Here is a 24,230-nt window from a genome sequence, read left to right on the forward strand (position 1 = left end):
AAATGGGGGAATGTTTACTGGTTGCTCAGGAGGTAAAGGGGAAGTCAGATGTGTGGAATAAACTTGATTAGTTGTGGAAAATACTGGAGATCAAGAAAAAGAAGGTAAGGAGCAAGCGATGCGTGCATATTATGTGTGCCAAACAGGCACTGTTAGAATACTATAATAATGTCTCTGACCGTTTGGAACCATGTAAACAACACTAAATAAATTATAAGCGTACCAGAGTCTGTAACGTTTTTTATTTTTTTTGTAAATCTTTTATTACAGCAAAGACTAAAACCAGTCGCATTAATTCGTGAGTGCAATTGCCAAAATGGAACGCTTTATTTAATGTTTACGCAAATTTTTCAAGGGTTGCTTTAATTTATTTAAAAACTAAAATGCATTTCAAATCATGAATGACTCATATGCTGTGTGATGACATGAACAAATGAATGATGGATTGATACAGTACTGTAGCTTGTATAAGTATTGAAATATAGGCCTGAGTAAGTATTAAGACTAAACAGGATGCAGTCTTAGGCCTACAGCTCAAAAGTGTTTATAAGGCTGCTATACTAAGCCTACTAATGATAATGACATTACTTATAGTAATAATAACAATAAGGAGATCAAGAAAAAAGGAGGGTTGTTATTATTATTATTATTAAAAATAAATATTTTCTGACAATTTGGAACTACACTAAATAAATTATCAATAATACCAGAGGCTGTTCTAACAAAAATAATTGTCAAGCCTTTATTACAGCATAGCAAAAACAGCCGAATTTATGAAATTGTTTGTCCGACATGTTGTGGTTGGTGCTCACGGAGGCTTGGCACTCACAGACTCAGGAGGCTATTAAACAAACACTAAAATAGGCAACAGAAGCAGGATCTGTCTTATTTTTGTAGATACACTATATATACAAAAGTATGAGGACACGCATTCAAATGAGTGGTTTCGGATATTTCACCCACACCCATTGCTGACAGGTGTATAAAATCAAGCACACAGCAATGCAATCTCTGTATACAAACATTGGCAGTAGAATGGCCTTACTGAAGAGCTCAGTGACTTTCAACGTGGCACTGTCATAGGATGCCACCTTTCCAACAAGTCAGTTCGTCAAATTTCTGCCCTACTAGAGCTGCCCCGGTCAACTGTAAGTGCTGTTATTGTGAAGTGGAAACGTCTAGGAGCAACAACGGCCCAGCCGCGAAGTGGTAGGCCACACAAGCTCAAAGAACGGGACCACCGAGTGCTGAAGGGCGTAGCGCGTAAAAATCGTCTGTCCTTGGTTGCAACACTCATTACCGAGTTTCAAATTGCCTCTGGAAGCAACGTCAGCACAAGTACTCTTCGTCGGGAGCTTCATGAAATGGGTTTCCATGGCCAAGCAGCTGCACACAAGCCTAAGATTACCATGTGCAATGCCAAGCATCGGCTGGAGTGGTGTAAAGCTTGCCGCCATTGGACTCTGGAGCAGTGGAAACGTGTTCTCTGGAGTGATGAATTGCGCTTCACCATCTCGTAGTCCAACGGACGAATCTGGGTTTGGTGGATGCCAGGAGAACGCTACCTTCCCCAATGCATAGTGCCAACTGTAAAGTTTGGTGGAGGAGGAATAATGTTCTGGGGCTGTTTTTCATGGTTCGGTCTAGGCCCCTTAGTTCCAGTGAAGGGAAGTCTTGACGCTACAGCATACAATGACATTCTAGATGATTCTGTGCTTCCCACTTTGTGGCAACAGTTTGGGGAAGGCCCTTTCCTGTTTCATGACAATGCCGCCGTGCACAAAGCGAGGTCCATACAGAAATGGTTTGTCGAGATCCGTGTGGAAGAACAACTGGCCTGGACAGAGCCCTGACCTCAGCCCATCGAACACCTTTGGGAGGAATTGAAACGCTGACTGCGAGCCAGGCCTAATCTCCCCACATCAGTGCCCGACCTCACTAATGCTCTTGTAGCTGAATGGAAGCAAGTCCCCGCAGCAATGTTCCAACATCTAGTGGAAAGCCTTCCCAGAAGAGTGGAGGCTGTTATAGCAGCAAATGGGGACCAACTCCATATTAATGCCCATGATTTTGGAATGAGATGTTTGACGAGCAGGTGTCCACATACTTCTGGTCATGTAGTGTATATATGGATGATTTATAAAACCAGGCACATTTAAGTTAGGCTACTTTTCTTAGACAATTAAGGCAAAGGCTGTTTTCTCATCTCCTAACTCCGCTGCTGCCTCCACCGCATTGTTCTCAACACCAATATGCGGGTTAAGTTTGCTATTATGCACATGGCAACAAGGTCTAGGAAAAGGCACCAATTCAACAGCGCACTGATGTGTTTCAGAACCGCAGACAGCGACCGCTATCCAACGCGGGAGAAATCGCAACTGTTATAAAATAATAATTGTTTTATCAGTGTTGCACCATTGTTCCTACTTAATATAACCATATACAATTTCAGTAGCACATGTCTTAGTGATGGAATGTGCCATCCCTACGGCCTCCACAAAGGATTAGTCCACTCAGACTCGAATCAGACAGGTGTCTTGTACACCATGATTATATTTTTTTTATGTGCTACTGCTTGATTAAATACATCTTGGTCGACCAACAGCCTATCGAACAAACAATCGACCAGTCGACTAAATGGGGTCAGCCCTAGCATAATGTTAAATATGAGATGTTACATGCAGATCTAGATTAGTAAGCCCAACTGTGGTGTAGGAGTATTGGACGTTAATATCTTAGTTAGAGAATTACTTCTTAAGATGCCGTTTTCCTGTCCTCCTCCACAGACTTGCTGACCCGTAATGGTTCGGACCTGGGCCTCTTCATCCAAACACGCCAGCAGATGTCTGAAAACCAGAAGCAGATCTCGGACGCCATTGCGGCAGCCAGCATCGTGACCAATGGGACGGGCGTGGAGAACGCCTCTCTAGGGGTGCTTGGGCTGGCCATCCCACAGCTCAACAACTTCCTGGTCAACTGCCAGCGGGAACACCTGACATACGACGAAATCCTCAGCATCATCCAGGTGGGTCTCATGACTGGTACAGCAGGCTAAACTTAGATGTCTCTTACAGTCTGAAAACATCTGACATAATTTGATTTTGGAATGTAATGTCCCTTCAACTTGGCAGATGTGTAACTCGATGCATTGTGATGTTATAAACAGATATAGCTCATTAATCTATACGGTCCAAATAATGACGATCCACGCGTCTTTGAAAATATATATAATAATTTATCAAACCTACAAGCAATACAAGACTATTATTATGGTGGGAGATTATAATACGGTTTTAAATACCTTCATGAAACGTAAAGGAAATCACACTACAAACTATCACCCTCATGCACTTAAGGAAATCACAAATGTCATGGATATATTGGAACTAGTGGATATATATGGAGGCTTAAATATCCTGACCTAGTGATATACAGTTGAAGTCGGAAGTTTACATACACTTATGTTGGAGTCATTAAAACTTGTTTTTCAACCACTTCACACATTTCTTGTTAATAAACTATAGTTTTGGCAAGTCGGTTAGGACATCTACTTTGTGCATGACACAAGTCATTTTTCCAATAATTGTTTACAGACAGATTATTTCACTTATAATTTACTGTATCACAATTCCAGTGGGTCAGAAGTTTACATACACTAAGTTGACTGTGCCTTTAAACAGCTTGGAAAATTCTAGAAAATGATGTCATGGCTTTAGAAGCTTCTGATAGGCTAATTGACATCATTCGAGTCAATTCGAGATGTACCTGTGGATGTATTTCAAGGCCTACCTTCAAATTCAGTGTCTCTTTGCTTGACATCTGGGAAAATCAAAAGAAATCAGCCAAGACCTCAGAAAAAAAATTGTAGACCTCCACAAGTCTGGTTCATCCTTGGGAGCAATTTCCAAACGCCTGAAGGTACCACGTTCATCTGTACAAACAATAATATGCAAGTATAAACACCATGGGACCACGCAGCCATCAGACCGCTCAGGAAGGAGACGTGTTCTGTCTCCTAGAGATGAACATACTTTGGTGCGAAAAGTGCAAATCAATCCCAGAACAACCGCAAAGGACCTTGTCAAGATGCTGGAGGAAACAGGTACAAAAGTATCTATATCCACAGTAAAACAAGTCCTATATCGACATAACCTGAAAGACCACTCAGCAAGGAAGAAGCCACTTCTCCAAAATCGCCATAAAAAAGCCAGACTACGGTTTGCAACTGCACATGGGGACAAAGATCGTACTTTTTGGAGAAATGTCCTCTGGTCTGATGAAACAAAAATAGAACTGTTTGGCCATAATGACCATCGTTATGTTTGGAGGAAAAAGGGGCTGCTTGCAAGCCGAAGAACACCATCCCAACTGTGAAGCACGGGGGTGGCAGCATCATGCTGTCATGGTGCACTTCACAAAATAGATGGCATCATCAGGAAGGAAAATGATGTGGATATATTGAAGCAACATCTCAAGACATCAGTCAGGAAGTTAAAGCTTGGTCGCAAATGGGTCTTTCAAATGGACAATGACCCCAAGCATACTTCCAAAGTTGTGGCAAAATGGCTTAAGGACAACAAAGTCAAGGTATTGGAGTGGCCATCACAAAGCCCTGACCTCAATCCTATACAAAATATGTTGGCAGAACTGAAAAAGCGTGTGCGAACAAGGAGGCCTGCAAACCTGACTCAGTTACACCAGCTCTGTCAGGAGGAATGGGCCAAAATTCATCCAACTTATTGTGGGAAGCTTGTGGAAGGCTACCCAAAACATTTCACCCAAGTTAAACAATTTGGATGGATTTCATGTAATGGACATACACAAAATAGTCCAAATTGGTGAGGTGGAATGAAAAAAATAACTTGTTTCAAAAAATTATACAAAAATAAATTACGGAAAAGTGGTGCGTGCATATGTATTCACCCCCTTTGCTATGAAGCCCCTAAATAAGATCTGGTGCAACCAATTACCTTCAGAAGTCACATAATTAGGTAAATAAAGTCCACCTGTGTGCACTCTAAGTGTCACATGATCTGTCACATGATCTCAGTATATATACACCTGTTTTGAAAGGCCCCAGAGTCTGCAACACCACTAAGCAAGCGGCACCATGAAGACCAAGGAGCTCTCCAAACAGGGCAGGGACAAAGTTGTGGAGAAGTACAGATCAGGGTTGGGTTATAAAAAAATATCAAACTTTGAACATCCCACAGAGCACCATTAAATCCATTATTAAAAAATGGAAAGAATATGGCACCACAACAAACCTGCCAAGAGAGGGCCGCCCACCAAAACTCACGGACCAGGCAAGGAGGGCATTAATCAGAGAGGCAACAAAGAGATCAAAGATAACCCTGAAGGAGCTGCAAAACTCCAAAGCGGAGATTGGAGTATCTGTCCATAGGACCTCTTTAAGCCGTACACTCCACAGAGCTGGGCTTTACGTAAGAGTGGCCAGAAAAAAACCATTGCTTAAAGAAAAGAATAAGCAAACACGTTTGGTGTTTGCCAAAAGGTATGTGGTAGACTCCTCAAACATATGTAAGAAGGTACTCTGGTCCTCTGTAGCTCAGCTGGTAGAGCACGGCGCTTGTAACGCCAAGGTAGTGGGTTCGATCCCCGGGACCACCCATACACCAAAAAAAATGTATGCACGCATGACTGTAAGTTGCTTTGGATAAAAGCGTCTGCTAAATGGCATATTATTATTATTATTATTACTAAAATTGAGCTTTTTGGCCATCAAGCAGGACAATGACACTAAGCATACTGCTAAAGCAACACTTGAATGGTTTAAGGGGAAACATTTATGTCTTGGAATGGCCTAGTCAAAGCCCAGACCTCAATACAATTGCGACTCTGTGGTATGACTTAAAGATTGCTGTACACCAGCGGAACCCATCCAACTTGAAGGAGCTGGAGCAGTTTTGCCTTGAAGAATGGGCAAAAATCCCAGTGGCTAGATGTGTCAAGCTCATAGAGACATACACCAAGAGACTTGCAGTTGTAATTGCTGCAAAAGTTGGCTCTACAAAGTATTGACTCTACAAAGTATTGAGACTGGGGGGTGAACAGTTATGCACGCTCAAATTTTCTGTATTTTTTTTATTATTTTTTGTTTGTTTCACAATATGGTAGGCATGTTGTGTAAATCAAATTACACAAACCCCCCAAAAATAAATTTTAATTCCAGGTTGTAAGGCAACAAAATAGGAAAAATGCCAAGGGGGGTGAATACTTTCGCAAGCCACTGTATACTGTACAGAACACATAGACATGATAGAAGTAAGACCTGGAGTATTATATTCCTGTGATATATTGTTAAATTGTTTTCCTTTGTCTCCCTCAGAAATTTGAGCCTTGTGTAAGCATACGTCAGATGGGTTGGATGTCCTTTGAAGGTTTTGCCAGGTACCTTAATTTCCCATGAAAAATGACATTAATTAACTCAAGAAATTTGTCAAAGTAATTTTGAAATGACATTCATCACCAGTTTAATTAAAGTGACCTTTTCCTCAAATCCTCCCTAGGTTTTTGATGGACAAAGAGAACTTTGCGTCTAAGAACGAGGAGTCTCAGGTGAATACGGAGGAGCTCCAGTACCCCATGTCTTACTACTACATAGAGTCCTCTCACAACACGTACCTCACTGGACACCAGCTCAAAGGAGAGTCCTCTGTGGAGCTTTACAGCCAGGTGAGATCACCATTATCATCCTTTAGATAATTGACGCAAGTGTATGTATTTTCTTCCGGAAATTGACCTTTTCTAGTTTAGTTTTGGAGGGGATATCTAAGCATCGGATCAGTTTGTCAACTTCAGTTTACCATAAGCAGGGCCAGGAGTTTTTCCAGACAGTGACCTGACCAGGAAAAACTCTGGGCTCCTACTGTACTATAAGATTAATTCTGTTTTGGTGTCTGTCTTATTATTATGCGTTGTTATGTTGTCTAGGTGCTGCTGCAGGGCTGCAGGAGTGTGGAGCTGGACTGTTGGGATGGAGACGACGGATCACCCATTATTTACCACGGATACACCCTGACCACCAAGATCCCCTTCAAGGTTAGTCTATAACCCTGCCACAACCTTGTCAGAACCCTGCCACAACCCTGTCACGCCCCTGCCACAACCCTGTCACGCTGCCGCTATTGACCTTATGTCACTGTTTGGCCAAGATCCAGTACAATAATAGCATACCTCTTTTATAGCTTGAGTAATACTGCTTGGATGCTGGAATCTTAAGGTTGTATTATTGAATAAATAAGACTATAGTCATGTATGTTATGCCTCATGTACTGTAACCCATGTTCTTCTAGGATGTGGTGGAGGCGGTCAATCGCACTGCTTTTGTCAACTCAGACATGCCGGTCATCCTGTCCATTGAGAACCACTGCTCTCTGCCCCAGCAACGCAAAATGGCTGAAATCTTCAAGGTATCTCCTTCTGGCTCCAATGGACATTATCTGTACGGATTCTAGCTGACATGTCATGTGTTTTATCCCTAAGAACCTTGTTACTACTTTCCTTCCTCCTTTGGAGATCACTCTGATAGTGCTTTGATGAAACACCTTTGATTTTAGCGTGTCTGTGAGGATTCCTTTGATCAGCACACTTAATCTGTTTATTTGTCTTTGAAGGCAGTGTTCGGAGACAAGCTGGTGACCAAATTCCTGTTCAAAAGTGATTTCTCTGATGACCCACTGCTCCCCTCCCCCATGCAACTGAAGGGAAAGATCCTCCTCAAGAACAAGAAGCTGAAAGCACACCAGGCTCCTGTTGACATTCTCAAACAGAAGGTGAGACTGTAGGCTCAGCCCTAACTTATGTGCTCTCCGTCACCTCTGGGTCTGCATGGCAAATGGCCCAGGAACACAAGGAAAATACTCAAGAGGCAGCCAGGCCTTCCCCCGTCAAGAGGCCAAAATGCATCTCTCTCACACAGTATCCAGCGGACTGACTATTGAAATTAGTGTTAGTAACCAGGTGTCCATCCAATCTTTTTAATGTCAGTAAAGTACGTCGGATAAAACATTTCACAACAGGGCTGATGGAAACAGCAAATGTGTTAGAAAACTTTCCAAATGCAGACAAAACAAAATACACTAGACAAGGTGGGATCTTTTTGTGTCTGTATAGTTAATTATGCGAGAAATGGGGTGGAAATGCCTTTATGTGCAAATATTGATATAATAACCATCTTATCGAAGTAAACTTGGAATCACGCGATGATATGTTGTGTGGTCCTCCCACTACGACTCGGGAAAGCATGCAGCTTATTATGCTACAGATTAAATAAGTTACGATGAACTTCACAGGTTGGTGAAAGTGCACAGTGATGAGCTTGATTCTCCTTTCTATTAAATATCAAGGGTTTTATTCTGGTGACATGATGATCGATGCTTGGCTGCTGTTTGACAAATAAAAATGATTTTGTCCATAATAATCTAATGTAGGCTATACGGTTGGCTGGAGCGCACGTGCCAAGACCAGAGTGGGGACATTCGCTATATAACATTTTTATTGACAAAACCGTTAGTAGAGTTGAAAATGCGATGGAAACACATTTAACTTGTATTTTTATGTGCACTACGTCATCACGCACAGCCTTTTATCCGCAATAAGTCAATTGGATGCAAACACATCTCTGGTGGGAAAATGTGCAGATTTTTGAATGTTCGTATGCAAAACTGTCACCAATTGGATGGAAACCTGGTGGGGGTTATGGTATGGGCAGGCTTAAGCTATGGACAACGAACACAATTGCATTTTATCGATGGCAATATGAATGCACATAAATACCGTGACGAGATCCTGAGGCCCATTTCTTTTAAGGTATCTGTGACCAACAGATGCATATCTGTATTCCCAGTCATGTGAAATCCATGGATAAGGGCCTAATTCATTAATTTGTTGCATGTTGCGTTTATATTTTAGTTCATTATACAGTGCATTCGGAAAGTATTCAGACCCCTTGACTTTTTCCACATTTTGTTACATTACAGCCTTATTCTCAAATGAATGAAATTGTTTTTTCCCCTCATCAATCTACACACAATACCCCATAATGACAAAGCAAAAACAGGTTTGTAATGTTTTTTGCAAATGTATTAAAAATAAAAAACTGAAATATCACATTTACATAAGTATACTGACCCTTTACTCAATACTTTGTTGAAGAACCTTTGGCAGCGATTACAGCCTCGAGTCTTCTTGGGTATGACGCTTTCAAGCTTGGCACACCTGTATTTGGGGAGTTTCTCCCATTCTTCTCTGCAGATCCCCTCAAGCTCTGGCAGGTTGGATGGGGAGCGTCTCTGCACAGCTATTCTCAGGTCTCTCCAGAGATGTTCGATCAGGTTCAAGTCCGGGCTCTGGCTGGGCCACTCAAGGACATTTAGACCTGTCCAGAAGCCACTCCTGTGTTGTCTTGGCTGTGTTCTTAGGGTCATTGTTGCAATCGCAACAAATAATCTGCTCAGACCCCAACCAAGGAGCATCAAAAGTCGTGCTATAAATTCTCAGACAACACAAAAATTCATTGATGCCCTTCCAGACTCCTTCTGCCTACCCAAGGACGTCAGAGGACAAAAATCAGTTAACCACTTAACTGAGGAACTCAATTTAACCTTGCGCAATACCCTAGATGCAGTTGCACCCCTAAAAACGAAAAACATTTGTCATAAGAAACTAGCTCCCTGGTATACAGAAAATACCCGAGCTTTGAAGCAAGCTTCCAGGAAATTGGAACGGAAATGGCGCCACACCAAACTGGAAGTCTTCCGACTAGCTTGGAAAGACAGTACCGTGCAGTACCGAAGAGCCCTCACTGCTGCTCGATCATCCTACTTTTCCAACTTAATCGAGGAAAATAAGAACAATCCAAAATTTCTTTTTGATACTGTTGCAAAGCTAACTAAAAAGCAGCATTCCCCAAGAGAGGATGGCTTTCACTTCAGCAGTGATAAATTCATGAACTTCTTTGAGGAAAAGATCATGACCATTAGAAAGCAAATTACGGACTCCTCTTTGAATCTGCGTATTCCTCCAGGGCTTAGCTGTCCTGGATCTGCACAGCTCTGCGAGGGCCTGGGATCGGGAGAGACACTTAAGTGTTTTAGTACTATATCTCTTGACACAATGATGAAAATAATCATGGCCTCTAAACCTTCAAGCTGCATACTGGATCCTATTCCTACTAAACTGCTGAAGGAGCTGCTTCCTGTGCTTGGCCCTCCTATGTTGAACATAATAAACAGCTCTCTATCCACCGGATGTGTACCAAACTCACTAAAAGTGGCAGTGATAAAGCCTCTCTTGAAAAAGCCAAACCTTGACCCGGAAAATATAAAAAACTATCGGCCTATATCGAATCTTCCATTCCTCTCAAAAATTTTAGAAAAAGCTGTTGCGCAGCAACTCACTGCCTTTCTGAAGACAAACAATGTATACGAAATGCTTCAGTCTGGTTTTAGACCCCATAATAGCACTGAGACTGCACTTGTGAAGGTGGTAAATGACCTTTTAATGGCGTCAGACCGAGGCTCTGCATCTGTCCTCGTGCTACTAGACCTTAGTGCTGCCTTTGACACCATCGATCACCACATTCTTTTGGAGAGACTGGAAACCCAAATTGGTCTACACGGACAAGTTCTGGCCTGGTTTAGATCCTACCTGTCGGAAAGATATCAGTTTGTCTCTGTGAATGGTCTGTCCTCCGACAAATCAACTGTACATTTCGGTGTTCCTCAAGGTTCCGTTTTAGGACCACTATTGTTTTCACTATATATTTTACCTCTTGGGGATGTTATTCGAAAACATAATGTTAACTTTCACTGCTATGCGGATGACACACAGCTGTACATTTCAATGAAGCATGGTGAAGCCCCAAAATTGCCCTCGCTAGAAGCCTGTGTTTCAGACATAAGGAAGTGGATGGCTGAAAACTTTTTACTTTTAAACTCGGACAAAACAGAGATGCTTGTTCTAGGTCCCAAGAAACAAAGAGATCTTCTGTTAAATCTGACAATTAATCTTGATGGTTGTAAAGTCGTCTCAAATAAAACTGTGAAGGACCTAGGCGTTACTCTTGACCCTGATCTCTCTTTTGACGAACATATCAAGACTGTTTCAAGGACAGCTTTTTTCCATCTACGTAACATTGCAAAAATCAGAAATTTTCTGTCCAAAAATGATGCAGAAAAATTAATCCATGCATTTGTTACTTCTAGGTTAGACTACTGCAATGCTCTATTTTCCGGCTACCCGGATAAAGCACTAAATAAACTTCAGTTAGTGCTAAATACGGCTGCTAGAATCCTGACTAGAACCAAGAAATTTGATCATATTACTCCAGTGCTAGCTTCCCTACACTGGCTTCCTGTTAAGGCAAGGGCTGATTTCAAGGTTTTACTGTTAACCTATAAAGCGTTACATGGGCTTGCTCCTACCTATCTTTCCGAGTTGGTCCTGCCGTACATACCAATACGTACGCTACGGTCACAAGACGCAGGCCTCCTAATTGTCCCTAGAATTTCTAAGCAAACAGCGGGAGGCAGGGCTTTCTCCTATAGATCTCCATTTTTATGGAACAGTCTGCCTACCCATGTGAGAGACGCAGACTCGGTCTCAACCTTTAAGTCTTTACTGAAGACTTATCTCTTCAGTAGGTCATATGATTGAGTGTAGTCTGGCCCAGGAGTGTGAAGGTGAACGGAAAGGCTGGAGCAACGAACAGCCCTTGCTGTCTCTGCCAGGCCGGTTCCCCTCTCCACTGGGGTTCTCTGCCTCTAACCCTGTTGCAGGGGCTGAGTCACTGGCTTGCTGGTGCTCTTTCATGCCGTCCCTGGGAGGGGTGCGTCACTTGAGTGGGTTGAGTTACTGACGTGATCTTCCTGTCTGGGTTGGCGCCCCCCCCCTGGTTTGTGCTGTGGTGGAGACCTCTGTGGGCTATACTCGGCCTTGTCTCAGGATTGTAAGTTGGTGGTTGGGGATATCCCTCTAGTGGTGCGGGGGCTGTGCTTTGGCGGAGTGGGTGGGGTTATATCCTTCCTGTTTGGCCCTGTCCGGGGGTTTCTTCGGATGGGGCCACAGTGTCTCCGGACCGCTCCTGTCTCAGCCTCCAGTATTTATGCTGCAGTAGTTTGTGTCGGGGGGCTGGGGTTAGTTGGTTATACCTGGAGTACTTCTCCTGTCTTATCCAGTGTCCTGTGTGAATTTAAGTATGCTCTCTCTAATTCTCTCGTTCTCTCTTTCTCTCTGAGAACCTGAGCCCTAGGACCATACGTCAGGACTACCGGGCATGATGACACCTTGCTGTCCCCAGTCCGCCTGGCCTTGCTGCTATTCCAGTTTCAACTGTTCTGCCTGCGGCTACGAAACCCCTACCTGTCCCAGACCTGCTGTTTTCAACTCTTAATGATCGGCTATGAAAAGCCAACTGAGAGACCTGAGCCCTAGGACCATACGTCGGGACTACCGGCCGTGGTGACTCCTTGCTGTCCCCAGTCCGCCTGGCCTTGCTGCTATTCCAGTTTCAACTGTTCTGCCTGCGGTTATGGAACCCCTACCTGTCCCAGACCTGCTGTTTTCAACTCTTAATGATCGGCTATGAAAAGCCAACTGAGATTTATTCCTGATTATTATTTGACCATGCTTGTCACTTATGAACATTTTTGAACATCTTGGCATGGTTCTGTTATAATCTCCACCCGGCACAGCCAGAAGAGGACTGGCCACCCCTCATAGCCTGGTTCCTCTCTAGGTTTCTTCCTAGGTTTTGCCTTTCTAGGGAGTTTTTCCTAGCCACCGTGCTTCTACACCTGCATTACTAGCTGTTTGGGGTTTTAGGCTGGGTTTCTGTACAGCACTTCGAGATATTAGCTGATGTAAGAAGGGCTATATAAAATAAAATTGATTGATTGATTGATTGTCTTGTTGGAAGGTGAACCTTCGCCCCAGTCTGAGGTCCTGAGCGCTCTGGAGCAGGTTTTTATCAAGGATCTCTCTGTACTTGGACCGTTCATCTTTCCCTCGATCCTGACTAGTCTCCCAGTCACTGCCGCTGAAAAACATCCCCACAGCATGATGATGCCACCACCATGCTTCACCGTAGGGATGGTGCCAGATTTCCTCCAGACGTGACGCTTGGCATTCTGGCCAAAGAGTTCAATCTTGGTTTCATCAGACCAGAGAATATTGTTTCTCATGGTCTGAGAGTCCTTTAGGTGCCTTTTGGCAAACTCCAAGCGGGCTGTCATGTGCCTTTTACTGAGGAGTGTCTCCGTCTGGCCACTCTACCATAAAGGCCTGATTGGTAGAGTGCTGCAGAGATGGTTGTCCTTCTGGAAGGTTCTCCCATCTCCACAGAGGAACTATGTAACTCTGTCAGAGTGACCATCGGGTTCTTGGTCACCTCCCTGACCAAGGCCCTTCTCCCCAGAAGAGTCTTGGTGGTTCCAAACTTCTTCCATTTAAGAATGATGGAGGCCACTGTGTTCTTGGGGACCTTCAATGCTGCAGAAATGTTTTTGGTACCCTTCCCCAGATCTGTGCCTCGACACAATCCTGTCTCGGAGCTCTACAGACAATTCCTTCGACCTCATGGCTTGGTTTTTGCTCTGACATGTACTGTCAACTGTGGGACCTTATATAGGCAGGTGTGTGCCTTTCCAAATCATGCCCAAGCAATTGAATGTACCACAGGTGGACTGTAATCAAGTTGTAGAAATATCTCAAGGATGATCAATGGAAACAGGATGCACCTGAGCTCAATTTTTTGTCTCATAGAAAAGGATCTGAATACTTATATAAATAAGGTATTTCTGTTTTAGTGTTTTGATACATTTGCGAAAAATTCTAAAAACCTGTTTTCGCTTTGTCAATATAGGGTATTGTGTGTAGATTGATGAGGAAAATGTTTTATTTAATCCATTTTAGAATAAGGCTGTAATGTAACAAAATGTGGAAGAATGGAAGGGGTCTGAATACTTTCCGAATGCACTGTTTATTAAACTTCGATGCCATACATATGGATGTATGATCTCTGTGGTTACTTGTAGTTGTTCAGAGTGAACTCTGATGACGCTGTATGCAAGGATCTCTTTTGTCCTCTCAGGACTTCTGTCTTAACTCTATAGTACCCAGCACACCCCCTCAGGTCGTCACACATACAGTACCTTCAAAAAGTATTCACACCCCTTAACTTTTTTCACATTTCGTTGTGTTACAGCCTGAATTTAAAATGGATTACATTTAGATTTTGTGTCACTGGCCTACACACAATACCCCACAATGTCAGTGGAATTATGTTTATCGATTTAAAGATTCAACCACAAAGACAAGGGAGATTTTCCAATGCCTCGCAAAGAAGGGCACCTATTGGTAGATGGGTCGAAATAAAAGAAGCAGACATTGAATATCCGTTTGAACATGGTGAAGTTATGAATTACACTTTGGATGGTGTATCAATACAAACAGTCACTACAAAGATACAGGCGTCCTTCCTAACTCAGTTGCCGGAGAGGAAGGAAACCACTCAGGGATTTCACCATGAGGCCAATGGTGACTTAAAACAGAGTTTAATGGATGTGATAGGAGAAAACTGAGGATGGATCAACAACATTGTAGTTACTCCACAATACTAACCTAGTTGACAGAGTGAAAAGAAGGAAGCCTGTACAGAATGAAAATATTACAAACATGGATCCTGTTTGCAACAAGGCACTAAAGTAATACTGCAAAAAATGTGGCAAAGAAATTAACTTTATGTCCTGAATACAAAGTGTTATGTTTGGGGCAAATCCAATACAACACATTACTGACTACCATTCTCCATATTTTCAAACATAGTGGTGGCTGCATCATGTTATGGGTATGCTTGTAATCGTTAAGGACTGGGGAGTTTTTCAAGATAAAAATAAATGGACTGGAGCTCGTAGAGGAAAACATGGTTCAGTCTGCTTTCCACCAGACACTGGGAGATTAATTCACCTTTCAGCAGGACAATAACCTAAAACACAAGGCCAAGTCTACACTGGAGTTGCTTACCAAGAAGACAATGAATGTTCCTGAGTAGGTTTGAGTTAAATTTACTTGAAAATCTATGGCAAGACCTGAAAATGGTTGTCTAGCAATGATCAACAAGCAATTTGACAGAGCTTGAACAATTTTGAAAAGAATAATGGGCAAATGTTGCACAATCCAGGTGTGGAAAGCTCTTAGAGACTTACCCAGAAAGACTCACAGCTATAATCGCTGCCAAAGGTGCTTCTACAACGTATTGCCTCGGGTGTGAATACTTACAGTATGTAAGTGAGATTTCTGTATTTCATTTCCAATACATTTGCAATCATTTCTAAAAACATGTTTCACTTTGTCATTATGGGGTAATGCGTGTAGATGGGTGAATACACTTAGTATTCCATTCTCAGTCCTTTCTTGCTAGTTTATTCATTTAACTCATCAATAGTCCTGCTTGTACATTGCTAAATCATCTTTATGGAGTCAGATAAACATTTTTATAGGCTAATTGTATAGTCTAATCGGTTGCATGTGAGGTGTATATACAGTGGGGGAAAAAAGTATTTAGTCAGCCACCAATTGTGCAAGTTCTCCCACTTAAAAAGATGAGAGGCCTGTAATTTTCATCATAGGTACACGTCAACTATGACAGACAAATTGAGGAAAAAAATCCAGAAAATCACATTATAGGATTTTTAATGAATTTATTTGCAAATTATGGTGGAAAATAAGTATTTGGTCACCTACAAACAAGCAAGATTTCTGGCTCTCACAGACCTGTAACTTCTTTAAGAGGCTCCTCTGTCCTCCACTAGTTACCTGTATTAATGGCACCTGTTTGAACTTGTTATCAGTATAAAAGACACCTGTCCACAACCTCAAACAGTCACACTCCAAACTCCACTATGGCCAAGACCAAAGAGCTGTCAAAGGACACCAGAAACAAAATTGTAGACCTGCACCAGGCTGGGAAGACTGAATCTGCAATAGGTAAGCAGCTTGGTTTGAAGAAATCAACTGTGGGAGCAATTATTAGGAAATGGAAGACATACAAGACCACTGATAATCTCCCTCGATCTGGGGCTCCACGCAAGATCTCACCCCGTGGGGTCAAAATGATCACAAGAACGGTGAGCAAAAATCCCAGAACCACATGGGGGGACCTAGTGAATGACCTGCAGAGAGCTGGGACCAAAGTAACAAAGCCTACCATCAGTAACACACTACGCCGCCAGGGACTCAAATCCTGCAGTGCCAGACGTGTCCCCCTGCTTAAGCCAGTACATGTCCAGGCCCGTCTGAAGTTTGCTAGAGTGCATTTGGATGATCCAGAAGAGGATTGGGAGAATGTCATATGGTCAGATGAAACCAAAATATAACTTTTTGGTAAAAACTCAACTCGTCGTGTTTGGAGGACAAAGAATGCTGAGTTACATCCAAAGAACACCATACCTACTGTGAAGCATGGGGGTGGAAACATCATGCTTTGGGGCTGTTTTTTTGCAAAGGGACCAGGACGACTGATCCGTGTAAAGGAAAGAATGAATGGGGCCATGTATCGTGAGATTTTGAGTGAAAACCTCCTTCCATCAGCAAGGGCATTGAAGATGAAACGTGGCTGGGTCTTTCAGCATGACAATGATCCCAAACACACCGCCCGGGCAACAAAGGAGTGGCTTCGTAAGAAGCATTTCAAGGTCCTGGAGTGGCCTAGCCAGTCTCCAGATCTCAACCCCATAGAAAATCTTTGGAGGGAGTTGAATGTCCGTGTTGCCCAGCGACAGCCCCAAAACATCACTGCTCTAGAGGAGATCTGCATGGAGGAATGGGCCAAAATACCAGCAACAGTGTGTGAAAACCTTGTGAAGACTTACAGAAAACGTTTGACCTGTGTCATTGCCAACAAAGGGTATATAACAAAGTATTGAGAAACTTTTGTTATTGACCAAATACTTATTTTTCCACCATAATTTGCAAATAAATTCATTAAAAATCCTACAATGTGATTTTCTGGAAAAAAAATTATCATTTTGTCTGTCATAGTTGATGTGTACCTATGATGAAAATTACAGGCCTCTCTCATCTTTTTAAGTGGGAGAACTTGCACAATTGGTGGCTGACTAAATACTTTTTTTCCCCACTGTATAATATGCATGTATATCAAATATTACCCCACTGCAAGACCTTATACAGTGTGAACGCATGCACACAGTATATACACACGGTCCCTCGCAGTCGAGGATGACATCAGTCAAGCTGTGTGTCTTCGGAGGTGACTGAGGAGCCTAGTCCTGGAAGCACACAGACACATTATGGCCCCATGTAAAAACAAGCTTTTATGTCTGTTGACATGGTGCAATGGCTACAGCACTTTACACTAATCATGCCATACTCTCTTCCCTCAGACTCACCAGCTGGCCCACATAAAGGCACAGGCCAGCAACGGGGCCCCGGGAGGAAGCTCACCTGGTAACCAAAATGATGATGATGATGAAGAGGAAGAAGACGAGTACGACGATGACTGTGAATCCTTGTCTGATGGTGAGAGAGACTCGCTTTCACTGTAGATAAACACTCTGTAACAATGTATACAACATATAGCCTTGAAGGTAAACTGAACAACATAACCTTCCTCCCTGTCTCCCTGCATATACAGTATGGTTCCTACTGTAGCACTCCGTCTGTGCAGTGAGCTTGTGCTGTGTGCCTGGGTACTGTGTGCCTGGGTACTGTGTGCCTGGGTACTGTGTGCCTGGGTACTGTGTGCCTGGGTACTGTGTGCCTGGGTACTGTGTGCCTGGGTACTGTGTGCCTGGGTACTGTGTGCCTGGGTACTGTGTGCCTGGGTACTGTGTGCCTGGGTACTGTGTGCCTGGGTACTGTGTGCCTGGGTACTGTACGCTGTGCATGTCTCCATTGCTTGCCTGCTTGCAGGGGTGAAATCAAGGCTTTTACTGTACCAATGGGTACTGGGTAGGTTAGAAGTCTGGAACTTGACATTGTGATTGGGGGTAATTGTAGTATTAAACTGCAGAGGGAATAAGGTTAAAGCAGCAGAGCGTGTGGTTTGTGGGTTAATGTCTGATTATTTGTTTGGTTCTGTGTTGTCAGTACACACAGGGCCAGTGTAGTGTAAATACATCACCCCCCCATCTGCACTGCTGTGTCTTGATATGTTGCTAGTGACGATGGCTGATCGGATTGAGAAAACAAAGACATCTGGTTTCTCAGGCCCCTGCGCGCCCCTGTCAAACATGGAGCAGTGTGGGTGAAAATCCCTAGCCCACTCCACTACTGTTAGGACCTCTGCGGATAGGCTATGCTCTCAGCAGCCACCACATGTAACCAGAGCAATATGAGACAGACAGACAACACTACACTGTAACTGCACTGAACCAGTGTGATTCCCGCTGTAAAATAACTGTCAGGATGCATTTTGGTGAAAATCATCTTTGTGTGATACATGGCTTACATGAATTGTGTGTTTACAGTAGTGTACTGTATCCTGCTGTGTGTGGGCGAAAGAAGAAGGCTCAAACTCCCAGCTCTTTGTTTACAGACACTGCATTGCATTTTGGGATTTGTGGAGGGACACTGTTTTTGTCTGAATGACATTTCCCCAATTCCCAGCATTGCAAGCATGTGGAATGTGTTATGGTATGGAATTCATATCTCAGTTTACCAGTAATGGTTTCACAGGCTCTGTCGTAGCCGGCCGTGACCGGGAGACCCATGGGGCGGCGCACAATTGGCCCAGCGTCGTCCAGGGTAGGGGAGGGAATGGCCGGCAGGGATGTTGGTAGAGCATGGTGTTTGCAACGCCAGGGTTGTGGGTTCGATTCCCGCGGGGGGCCAGTAAGAAAAATAAATACAAATATGTATGTACTCACTAACTGTAAGTCGCTCTGGATAAGAGCGTCTGCTAAATGACTAAAATGTAAAATGTAAATGTAAGGAAGATTAAATGTGAAGCCAGTGAATAACATTACATTGGAAGCACAGTTGAGTAATTCAAGCTGTTCTGTCTGACTCCCTATTTCTCAGATAACATCCTGAATGATAAACCAGAAGGGAAGTCATCAGGTGACAAGGAAGACCATCCTATCATTGATGAGATGGCCAAGAGGATGAAGAAAGCAGACAATGCTGTAACCAAGAACAAAGGGAAGGTGGGTTTCACCTCTGACCTCTAGTCTCTGAGCCAGGAGAGACCATAGAGATAAAACTGATCTAAATGATTAACTATGAGACACCAGACCTACAGTATATAAACACTTGACAAATGCACCCTAAATGTCTTTATTCCTAGAAATAATCCCAGATCTGAATCACTGACTCTGCTCCTACCCCAGGTATTTGACATAGAGCTGGAAGAAGAGTTATATCCCCCCCAGAACAAGAAGGAGAGTCGACAGATCGCTCAGGAGCTCTCTGACCTCATCATCTACTGCCAGGCCGTCAAGTTCCCTGGTAGTCCTCCTTTACTTTACTTTAATTGACTTTACTATATGGCTCATTCCAGTATAGAAATGGTTTATGTTCAGAATGTAGTGCATTTACTATTCCTAGTGTTTTTATTCTGCCTGGTGATTTTCCAATCGTGGGAGATAACAATTAAAGTTCACAAAGGAACAAAACCAGGGCTATGAATTGATTGTACATTAGAATCAAGTGTACATGTTCTAGGGGCATAATTCTCCAGAGCACAGCCAGAATAAACAAGCAACATTAAACCAGCGCGAGAAAGGGAAAGGTGTGGAGGAAGCGAGATGGTGCCCTTAAGCCATGGCCTTGTCTTACACTCTCGTCTGGGGCTCTCTCTCTGTGTGTGTGTGTGTGGGAAACAGGCCTCTCCACCCTCTCTCATTCGGCCTCTGGCAGAAGAAAAGACAGAAAGAACAGGAAGTCCATCTTTGCCATGGATCCTGGTCGTAGCGGAGGCAGCCCCAGGGAGGCAGTACCGGGGAAGGGTACGTATGGCCAAGTCTTTCCCTTTGACCCAGACCCCTAGACCTGGAGCTGGGGACGGGATGTGAAGGGACAGGGAAGGATACCCACATACAGACTCAATCAGATTACCCCCCATGGGAACCAGCCTGTTAAAGGGATAGTTAACCCCCCCCCCCCCCCTCCACATACTAACATTTGAGCATTTGTGGCACAAATTTGATTGAAGTCATGGGACCGATATAAGCATTTTTCGCTCATCATTTAAAAATCCATCTATGAAAAATGTATGCACTCACTAACTAAGTCGCTCTGGATAAGAGCGTCTGCTAAATGACTAAAATGTAAAATGTATAAGTGTCTTTGTTGAGTTTCACAGTCAATTTGAGATACTTTCATATGATTTGGACATGCTGCGCAAAAAATGCTAATATCGGTCCCATGACTTGAATGGGATTTGTGCCACAAATGCTCAAATGTAGGCATGTGGAAACAGTGCCAGGGAAACTAAACCAAAGCATGGATTGCTGTCATACCTTGTCCAAAGACTGCTTACAAGGTAAGGAAACCAATGTGTCATTATGTAAATTGGGTGAACTATCCCTTTAACTTTTCCATACTTAAAATGGCACTCTTAAAGTGTGTGCACGCTGAATTAGAGAGTATAGTGAAAGATGCTGAGAGAAGCTGTCGTGGAGTTTTTAAAGGGTTTGTAAAATGGGATTGTTAGAGACGGGATATCTTGGAGGCACATGTTTTTTCTGGCGCTGCAAATTCCTCAAGAATTTCCCTGGATTTAGCGCCATCCATCATTCCTTCAATTCTGACCAGTTTCCCAGTCGCTGCCGATGGAAAAACATCCCCTCAGCATGATGCTGCCACCACCATGCTTCACTGTGGGGATGGTGTTCTCGGGGTGATGAGAGGTGTTGGGTTTGCGCCAGACATAGCGTTTTCCTTGATGGCCCAAAAGGTCAATTTTAGTCTCATCTGACCAGAGTACCTTCTTCCATATGTTTGGGGAGTCTCCCACATGCCTTTTGGCGAACACCAAACGTGTTTTCTTATTTTTGTCTTTAAGCAATGGCTTTTTTCTGGCCACTCTTCCGTAAAGCCCAGCTCTGTGGAGTGTAAGGCTTAAAGTGGTCCTATGGACAGATACTCCAATCTCTGCTGTGGAGCTTTGCAGCTCCTTCAGGGTTATCTTTGGTATCTTTGTTGCCTCTCTGATTAATGCCCTCCTTGCCTGGTCCGTGAGTTTTGGTGGGTGGCCCTCTCTTGGCAGGTTTGTTGTGGAGCCATATTCTTCCAATTTTTTTATAATGGATTTAATGGTGCTCTGTGGGATGTTCAATGTTTCTGATATTTTTTTTTATAACCCAACCCTGATCTGTACTTCTCCACAACTTTGTCCCTGACCTGTTTGGAGAGCTCCTTGGTCTTCATGGTGCCGCTTGCTTGGTGTTGCAGACTCTGGGGCCTTTCAGAACAGGTGTATATATACTGAGATCATGTGACAGATCATGTGACACTTAGATTGCACACAGGTGGACTTTATTTAACTAATTATGTGACTTCTGAAGGTAATTGGTTGCACCAGATCTTATTTAGGGGCTTCATAGCAAAGCGGGTGAATACATATGCACGCACCACTTTTCCGTTATTTATTTTTTAGAATTTTTTGAAACAAGTTATTCTTTTCATTTCACTTCACCAATTTGGACTATTTTGTGTATGTGAAATGAAATCCAAATAAAAATCCATTTAAATTACAGGTTGTAATGCAACAAAATAGGAAAAACGCCAAGGGGGATGAATATTTTTGCAAGGCACTGCAGTGTCTTACTAGGGCTTTGGCCCGCCACCAGAACAGCTACAGTGCAACTTGGCATATATTATATTAAGTGTCTGTAACTATTGGAGGGATGCGACACCATTCTTCCACAAGAAATTCCATCATTTGGTGTTTTGTTGATGGTGGTGGAAAACGCTGTCTCAGGCGCCGCTCCAGAATCTCCCACAAGTGTTCAATTGGGTTGAGATCTGGTGACTGAGACGCCCATGGCATATGGTTTACATCATTTTCATGTTCATCAAACTATTCAGTTACCGCCCTGTGGATGGGGGGGGGAATTGTCATCTAGGGGTGTGAACGTTTAAACGTTTATTTGCAACAGATACACAGAACTCCGCACATCATCGTTGTTAACATGGCATAGTGTAAGACAGGGAAGCGACAGCAGCGAAGTCCTCTATGGCAATACTTTGAGAAGTTAAATGAGAAGGTGGTGAAATAAATGCAAACTTTGCTAGGTGGAATTGAGCTACAGTGGCAGTACAGGTGCAATGCTTAACCATCTGAAAGGGAGACCCAACCTGTTGCTGGCAGTAGTAATCACAGCACTGATTACAGAAATAATTGCAGTTGATATGCAGCCATTGCCAATGGTAGAGGATGTTGGCTTCAATGCCTTGATGGCATATTTTTATATTTTAGTCATTAGCAGATGCTCTTATCCAGGCATATCTAGAACCAGACCACAAGATGCTGTGACGGCCCGGATGGAGAAATTGTACAATGACTGCTCTGCAAGTAGGCCTACAAAGCGCGAGCTCTCAAACACTATACGTTGCGCAACAGATTGTTGGATGTCTTTGAACATGCTGTCATACATCACTGCAACGACCCATCACATTGATGAGAAGTGGGACATGAAGTCCCATGTACTACTGACAACTGAGAACATGGAGGAGAGGCACACAGCAGAGAACCTCAAACTGCATTACCTACCATTGTTGCTGAGTGGGTGGGGGACAGCAGTAAGGTGAGTGCCGTCTGGTAGGTAGCCAGGACTGCAGTAGATTGAACTGCATTGCCCCCTACCAGTCATCTGAAATCGTGAATTCACGTCATTTTATGATTTTTGTCAAACTCATTCCATGGAGGGCCGAGTGTCTGCGGGTTTTCAGTCCTCCCTTGTACTTGATTTATTAAATAAGATCACTAATTAGTAAGGAACTCTCTTCACCTGGTTGTCGGTCTTAAGTTTTTTTTAGATGGCAGTTTAAACGTTAAGAAATATTTTACATTTGCCACATCCCAAATGTAAAATGTAATCCTATAGGGCCATACCAAAGTTAGCCAAAATAATGGCCTGACTAGCATTTTTATACATGACCCTAAGCATGATGGGATGGATGTTAATTGCTTAATTAACTCAGGAACCACACCTGTGTGGAAGTACCTGCTTTCAATATACTTTGTATCTCTCATTTACTCAAGTGTTTCCATTATTTTGGCAGTTACCTGTACTATTTGTGTTATTTAAATGTTAGTGTTACATTGTCTTAATACCCTGGAAAAAAGCTTTTTTGAAATGTGTTCAAATCGTTATTTGATCGGTCCTTGTTTCTGCTTCCTTTTCACTGCTATCACTCTGGATAAACGTATCCGCTAAATGTCTAGATTGTAAATGTCTAACTGTTGCCCCCTCTAGGTGGCGTGGAGGGCATGCGTCTGAGCTGGGAAGAGCAGACATCGCCCATATTCAGCCCCAGCGCCTCAATGAGTGCCATCCTCCGCACTCCCAAGTGCTACCACATCTCCTCGGTCAACGAGAACACTGCCAAGCGCCTTTGCCGCCGCAACTCCCAGAAGCTGATCCAGCACACCACTTGCCAGCTGTTAAGGACCTACCCGGCCGCAACGCGCATCGACTCAGCCAACCCCAACCCTCTGCCCTTCTGGCTACACGGCATACAAGTGGTGGCTCTCAATTATCAGACTGACGGTAAGGACAGTCTTACTGATACGGTTGGTCCATTTTAGTCCCTGGATGTTACTATGCTCAATGGAGATTCTTCATTGAAAGTCCAGGACAAGGCTGGGACTTTATCTGTGTATAGGGAAATAACCCTATAATAAAATAATATATACTGAACAAAAATATAAACCCAACATGCAACAATTTCAAAGATCTTACTGAGTTACAGTTCATATGAGGAAATCAGTCAAATGAAATAAATTAGGCCCTAATCTATGGATTTCACATGACTGGGAATACAGATATGCATCTGTTGGTCACAGATACCTTTAAAAAATGGGCCTCACAATGGGCCTCAGGATATCTTCAAGGTATTTCTGTGCATTCAAATTGCCATCGATAAAATACAATTGTGTTCGTTGTCCGTAGCTTATGCCTGCCCATACCATAACCCCGCCGCCACCATGAGGCACTCTGTTTATAACATTGACATAAGCAAAC

At 43.2% G+C, this 24,230-nt stretch overlaps 1 protein-coding gene across 1 annotated transcript in view; it reads left to right on the top strand.

Annotated features, from left to right (window-relative positions):
* LOC311100638 (1-phosphatidylinositol 4,5-bisphosphate phosphodiesterase epsilon-1-like) overlaps positions 1-24,230 on the top strand; it is a gene marked incomplete at its 3' end in the record, with an annotated part of 107,045 nt that overhangs the window by 69,412 nt on the left and 13,403 nt on the right. Inside the window, exons 13-23 of the mRNA XM_084141567.1 lie at positions 2,787-3,025; positions 6,350-6,411; positions 6,531-6,696; positions 6,955-7,062; positions 7,317-7,433; positions 7,638-7,796; positions 17,424-17,559; positions 19,063-19,187; positions 19,371-19,488; positions 19,866-19,988; positions 23,463-23,756. Coding sequence (XP_083997693.1) covers positions 2,787-3,025; positions 6,350-6,411; positions 6,531-6,696; positions 6,955-7,062; positions 7,317-7,433; positions 7,638-7,796; positions 17,424-17,559; positions 19,063-19,187; positions 19,371-19,488; positions 19,866-19,988; positions 23,463-23,756 — 1,647 coding nt within the window. The remainder of the gene's footprint in view (positions 1-2,786; positions 3,026-6,349; positions 6,412-6,530; positions 6,697-6,954; positions 7,063-7,316; positions 7,434-7,637; positions 7,797-17,423; positions 17,560-19,062; positions 19,188-19,370; positions 19,489-19,865; positions 19,989-23,462; positions 23,757-24,230) is intronic.

This window comes from Coregonus lavaretus (assembly GCF_964263955.1).
Source record: "Coregonus lavaretus genome assembly, chromosome: 25".
Taxonomy (NCBI): Eukaryota; Metazoa; Chordata; class Actinopteri; order Salmoniformes; family Salmonidae; genus Coregonus; species Coregonus lavaretus.